The sequence below is a fragment of the Macrobrachium nipponense genome, chromosome 27 (assembly GCF_015104395.2).
Source record: "Macrobrachium nipponense isolate FS-2020 chromosome 27, ASM1510439v2, whole genome shotgun sequence".
Lineage (NCBI taxonomy): Eukaryota > Metazoa > Arthropoda > Malacostraca > Decapoda > Palaemonidae > Macrobrachium > Macrobrachium nipponense.
In genome coordinates, this window is record NC_087216.1 from 45644106 (window position 1) to 45651605 (window position 7500).

Sequence of the window (7500 nt, forward strand, 5' to 3'; positions counted from 1 at the left end):
ACTCCCCCTAAAACCTCATCCTTTTTTCCTACAGCTAACAGCCCTCTCTTTGTCGTGCCTTTTCCAAATCTGTGTGCTGTCGTCTCTAATTTCCATTTTGGGCAAACCGTCAAGAACTTGGGGAAGCCCAGCGTCCAGATGTGACAAACAAGGGAGAAAGGACATGGAGGAGATAAAAACAGTTGTACCATCCAGTTGGGGCCATTCTAACAGAGGCCAAGGTACTGCCAATGCCGGTTCATTTTACCCTCGAAATCCCACTGCGATTGTGTTTTCTCGCACTTAAAAATATACATACTTTTAGGCGTACAGGATGCCCATTTAGGAGATATATATATTGGCAAAAAGGCAGCAATCTATTCTACATTTTGGATATGTATAGAAAAGGTATATACAATGAAAGGACGGACATTTTGGCAGAAATGCCGTCCATACACCACATACCCATTTACAATTCCAAGTCTACACACTTATTAACACATTTTCGTTTTTTACCATTATGTATATATATATATATATATATATATATATATATATATATATATATATATATATATATATATATACGTACATATATATATAACTCTTACCTACTATCTTTTCTTGAGTTGATGTGGTATCCTTTCTACCATGAAAATAGATGCTGATCAATTACTTTTCAGAGACAAGTTGTGTTTGTGAGACACTCGTTGTCGTAGTTTTTCTCTTTAAATTCTGGAGCAATCTATCATAAAAGAAGAACTTGCCTTGGATGAACTTGCTGTGTCATGTAGCCCAGAACTAGAAATAATGATAGCAGCACGAACTGATATACCTGTACGATCACAGCCTGATGCTAAGGAAGGAAAATGCAAGCGTTTCCGTGAAGAGGGAGAGGTTCTCTTTGCTTTCCTTCTCTTTTAGGTTTAGGGACTTGAGAGTGGAGACTTCGGGTTCGCTTTCAACTTTTGTCTTACATTCTGGGGACGATGATGAATCGTATGGTAAATGAGTTTCCTTTGTTTTCGTTGTGTTCTGCTGTGCTGGTCGAGATCGATGAGACACCAACAACCGCCGCAAATCAAAACACAACCAACAACAACACGACAACAACCAAGGACCACAGCTCCACAACCCAACAACACAACAACAACCAAGGATGACAACCCCACAACTCAACAAAAACAAACAAACAAGGACTACAGCCACAACAACAACAACTCCATGAACCTACAACAGCTCACCAACAATGCCACTCCACAACACCAAACCAATGACTTCACAAGACACACCCAACCACTCACAACAACACCAAACCACAACAGCCTCCCAACAACAACAACAACCCTTAACTATAACAACTCACAACTCAACAGAAACTCACGAGCTCAACAACCTCCCAACATACAAGCAGAACCTTTAAACACACAGGAAAAATAACTGAAATAACTCCCTAAAAACACAACACAACTGGCCTACAATACTGCCAAGACCACTGCCCAAATGCCTGTCCTTTGCGGTTTCTCATTACAGACTGCCTCTCCTCAGAACTCTGATCTTAACAACTAACCCCAACTACACCAGCAGACAACCCAAAACTCACCAACAGCTAATTCAATCGTTAACCATCCATTCACCAATTATGCTCTCTCTCTCAATCACTCTCTCTCTCTTTCTCTCTTATGGAAAACTAAAAACTCAAATACATACTACACGATCTCAAAAGCAACATAAACCATGAAACTTACTCTCTCTCTCTCTCTCTCAAAGACGTTGTCAAATGGAACTCCCATAACTCCTTCATATTTCCTCCCCCGTTACATTTGACAACGTCTCCTTATACTCGCAACACCCCTGCTAAATAGCCTTCTGCAACACCCACAGATGCTTGGATGCAGGCCCCTGGATCTTGTTTGAGGGCCCCTCATACACACTCTCAGTTACACTGCCATCCACTTTTCCCAGACCGCTTCCAGTCAGACTCCCATTATCATCTCCCTCACTACTATCCTCCCAAATCCCATTCACTATCTCATCTACCCCTTCTAATACTTGTCCTAATATCTCTCGTAATTCTGCCACCAAATCACTCACCTCATTTACACTCCTGCCAAACTCCTGAAGAGACTCATTCATACTGCCAACCACGTCCTTACTACTTGATTCCCTTCCTGCCAAAATCTCACTAAACCCTGACAATTCAAACCTACACACACTATAAGCATCATTCCTTCCCTCAAAGTCATCCGTATTACATGCCTTATCAACCATTCACACCCCAACACTAACACCCTTATCATGCCGCTCACACTTCCTCCTTCCATTCCCTTTCTCCACACTCTTCTGCCTTCTCCCATACTCAACCAACACAAACTGACAATCTTCCAGACCCATTCGCTCACCGACACTTGGCTCACATTTATTCACCCTCAACCACTCACTCATCGCATTCTCCCGAACATACTGTCACATACTAGAGGACTCACCCAACTGAATCCCCTTTTCTCTTAGTTTCCCGAATTCACAGTCTGACTTGTCCTCTTTCGCCTACACACACTTGCCACGTGATCTACCATTCCACATTCGACACATTTCACTCGTGGCTCTCTACACATCCTAGCATAATGCCCATTCTTTTCCACCGTTGCCGCAAACCACATTCACATGGGTACCCCAACATCCACTCGCTTAATACCCCTGTTTCTTACACTCACTCACTAAGTGGATTGTTTGTCCACACCCGAAACATGCCCCTAACTCCCACCAGCACTCATTCTTCTTGTTTCCTGGCTTACCACATCTGTAACAATGCTGCTCTTGCTCACAGCTAACTGACTACTCTTCTGACACTCGCACTCCTATCTCTTTTAGGGCTAACTATACTTACATTACTTGCTCTAACAATCCTAACAACCTTCTAAGACTGCCTCCTTATAGCTTTTAAACTCTGGTATATCCACAGCTACTTCAGTCCCAATACTAACACTTCTACTGTCTTTCATACACCTATCTAACTCGCAATCCTCTACTATTTCTAAAATGTTGTTACATGTTAACCTTTCATTCGTCTATAGCATTTTCTCCTTACGTTTCAGATTCATAAACTTGTATACACCCTCTGGTACAGTCGCCAACATCTTCTGCACTAACTCCTTACACTCATTTATCCCTTTGTCCCCAAACTTTTTCCTAGCCAATATATCCAACCTGCACACATACATCGACAATGACTCACCACTATTCATTCTTACCTCTTTAAAATCATTCTTTCTCCTATATCTAATGCTACTCTATATCCTCTTTGCCTGTTCCACAATCCTGGCTTTCACACTCTCATATGGCACATTCCCTATGCTCATCATTATCCCATACATATTCAACAAAAATCCCGTCAAAAAGCTACCTAACTCTCTTGCCCAAACTTTCTTGTTATCCCCATACTTAGCCACAGAATACTTCTCATATTCCTTGAAAAAGTCCCCTATGTCCCTACTACCATATCTCTTGTATTGCGCACATCGGGGTACCTCTCTCATATACATTGCCATTCGTACTTCCTGCTCACGCTCACTCTCACTTTTGCTACTTCCATCCTAACCTTCTTTCCCTCTTCCGAATACAGGAAGTCAACTTCCAAACTAACATCCATGCTCCTGATTTCTCTCTTTTTACCCTTCTTCTTTTTATCTACCTGTTTCCACTCACTGCTATCTAAATCACTTTCATCCTGCACCTTATCCTTAACTCTTTGGTCACCTTCATCTGTCCTCTTCTTACCCTGCTCATCAGTCTTCCTAGTCTTTCCCTTGGCCCTTTTCTTACCCATAACTTCCTTCTTACCCTTCTGCTCTGATTTCTCCCTATCCTGTGCCTTCTTCTTAACCTCACTTGCCACAACCTTATCACTTTCATCACTCATACTCTCATCCACTTGTTCTTTCACTTTCTTAATCACTCCTGGCCCATCACAAGACCCAGTAGGCCTACCTCCTACTGCTCCATCTCCCATGAATCCCTTCATCATCTCCTGCACTGCATTCATCATTAATCTGAATTTTTTGTCCATTTTCTCAACCATTCTCTCTTCCAATCCTCTCACCTTTTCTTTCATCTCCCCTTTCGCACGCTTTAGCATTTCTCTCATTTCCTTTAATTCGCTCTTCAGCTCATCACACTCTACCCTTAACCTCTCATTCTCCACTTCCAATCTTTCCTTAGCTCCCTCAAACCGCAACTCCTCCTTCAGGGCGCCAAAAATTTAATGTGGCGGGATCACAAGCTAAAAGCAAGCAGGCAAGACCTCCCACATAAATTTAACCAATCTGGCTGCCAAACTCACCCTCAGCCACACTTTTCTCTTCACACTACAGAAAAAAGCCTGACAATTGACTCTAGATACTCAAGGCTATGCTGTGCTGTCCGCTGGTCGAGGTCGCTGAGACACCAACAACCGCTGCAAGCCAACACATAACCAACAACAAAGAACTATAACCAAACAACTCAACAATAACACAACAACAACTAAGGACCACAACTCCACAACCCAACAACACAACAACCAAGGACCACAACCCCACAACCCAACAACACAACAACCAAGGACAACAACCCCACAACTCAACAAAAACAAACAAGGACTACAACCACAACTCAACAACACAACAGGCAAACAAGGATTACAGCCACAACAAACAACCAAGGACTGCAGTCACAACAACAACTACAACCAAACCAAGGACAACAACGCCCACAACTCAACAAAAACAACAAGGACTAACAACGCAACAAACTTCAACAACACAACAAGGCCAAACCAAAGATTACAGCCAACAAAACAAACAACCAAGGACTGCAGTCACAACAACACCAACACCAAGAACCCACAACAGCTCACCAACAACCCCACTCCACAATGCCAAACCAACAATCTCACAAGCCCACACCCAACCACTCACAACAACACCAAACCACAACAGCTCCCCAACAACAACCCTTTACTATAACAACTTACAACTCAACAGAAACTCATGAGCTCAACAACCTTCCAACATACAAGCACAACAACCTTCAAACACACAGCCCAAATAACTCCCCAAAACTACAACACAACTGACCAACAATACTGCCAAGACCACTGCCCTAACGTCTGTCCTTCACGATTTCTCATTACAGACTGCCTCTCCTCAGACCTCTGATCTTAACAACTATCTCCAACCACACCAGCAGACACACCAGAACTCACCAACTGCTAATTCAATCATTTACCATCTAAGTCACCAATTATCCCCCTTCTCTCACACTCTTTCTTTCTCTCTCTCTTATGGAAAATAGAAAACACAAGTACATACTACACGATCTCAACAGCAACACAAACCATGAAACTTACTCAATCTCTCTCTCTCTCTCTCTCTCTCTCTCTCTCTCTCTCTCTCTCTCTCTCTCTCTCTCTCTCTCTCTCTCTCTCTCTCTCTAAAAGACCTTGTCAAATGGAACTCCCATAACTCCTCCATAAGATGAAGCTCATTTACCATATGATTCATCATAGTCCCCAGAATGTTAGACCAAAGATGAAAGAGAACCCGAATTCTCCCTAAAAAGAAGGAAAAAAATAGTACCTCTCCCTCTTCACAGAAACGCTTGCATTTTCCTTCCTTAATGTCAGGCTGTGATTGTACAGGTATATCAGATCGTGCTGCTATCATTATTTCTAGTCCTGTGCTACATGACATAGCAAGTTCTTCCAAGGCAAGTTCTTCTTTTATAATAGATCGTTCCAGATTTCAAAGAGAAGCACAATGACAACGAGTGTCTCTACAAACATAACTTGGCTCTGAAAAGTCATTGATCAGCGTATATTTTCATGGTAGAAAGGATACCACATTAACTCAAGAAAAGATAGGAGGTAAGAGTTATCGAAAGATGACCCAAGAAGAACATATCTTTTGTAAAAGAACCTGGATCACACTCTTTCTTGGTACTAACCAAATTCAACACTGACATTATAGCTTTAGGTTGTGATGGTACCGCTGTTAATACAGGGCCAAAAGGAAGTATTATTAGACTTTTAGAACTGAAAATAAAAAGCCATTGCATTAATTTGTGTTAATTGCATGCCAATGAGCTTCCTCTTCGTCATCTCACTGATAAACTCGATGGAAAAACAGGAGGACCAAGAGTTTTTTTTTGAGAAATGGGCAAAAGGCCTCAAGGATGTGAAACTGCTATGAATCAGTGAATTTGAAAGAATTCAATCTGATTTACCATTTGTTAACAGAGAAGAGTTAAGCATAGATAAAAAATGTTTGTATGACATTCATCAATCTGTGTGAAAAGGCAACAGTTCAACAGATTTATCCCTACGAAATTCAAGAAAGTTAGCCTATTCTCGTTGGCTCACAATGGCAAATCGCATATTGAAAATGTATCTTTTCACTGAAAATCCATTTGAGACTATAAAAATAATTCCTCATCAGAATATGGAGCACAAAATATGTTTAAGACCACTGAACTTTCAAAATCATTAAATGTTAAGGTAAAAGAAATTATCCATCCTGTTATTCAGCGCAATGCCTTTTATGCACATACTGAAAATATCTTATTTGGCATGAGAAATGATGAACAAAGCCACATTCGAGAACTTTCTTGGAGGCACATTGAAAAGGAAAGAGACCAGTACACAGGTAAATCTATAAGGATTTTCAAGATTCCTACCCTAAATTTTGAAGCAACTGATTATACTACAATGATTTCCTGGCAAGATATGGAAGTTACAGAACCGTCACTAGCCCACAAGCTCACAGACAAAGAAATAAAAGATTTTATAGAGTCTAAACAGATGATAGCCTTTGCACATTTACCTTGTCATACTCAGGCTGTGGAAAGATGTGTGAAGTGAGTTACTGAAACGTCATCCTCAGTTTGTGGGTCCTAATCAAAAGATGGATTCATTCACTCAAGAATTGAATCTAGAAAATGGATGCCTATCTTTGAAACTAAATCTGAAGTACAGCCACCTCCTCGTGGTGCACTGTGGATTATTCTGTTAAGTATTACCTAAAACCAGAATAAACTAAGAGCTGTAGAAAAGATATATACCATTGAAACAAATTTTTGAACTATGTTAATTGCAGAGCACTACTTGGAAAAAAAGTAAAACATTTCTCATTTCTTACTTTTTATCATACAATGCGACATTAAGCAAAGTAAAAGCTACTCAAAAATGTTTGTTTATGGTAACCTGATAATGCATTGGAATCATTAAATTTATTTAACATGTCAATGGAAGATAAAATATAAATATTTATTTTATTAGAAATCGTAAGTATTCTCCATGATAGTCAACAAAACATATTTATATAAAAAAGAAATATTAGCAATATTTCGGCTTTTTTCAAAATCTTCATTACTTTGGGACACCTCAAGATATTAACTTCGGCAGCTGATATTTTGACATATGTCTTTTGATGGGACATAGCATCTTTTTTTCACTATTGGACATCTTATTTAGAAAAAAGTGGAAAC

At 40.3% G+C, this 7500-nt stretch overlaps 1 protein-coding gene across 1 annotated transcript; it reads left to right on the forward strand.

Annotated features, from left to right (window-relative positions):
- Positions 1 to 4240: 4240 nt before the first annotated feature.
- LOC135200691 (integumentary mucin C.1-like) lies at positions 4241 to 5010 on the forward strand. The gene is made up of 2 exons (XM_064229299.1): positions 4241 to 4272; positions 4506 to 5010. Exons 1-2 carry the CDS (start codon positions 4241 to 4243, stop codon positions 5008 to 5010), a joined length of 537 nt encoding a protein of 178 aa, XP_064085369.1.
- The last annotated feature ends 2490 nt before the right edge of the window (positions 5011 to 7500 follow it).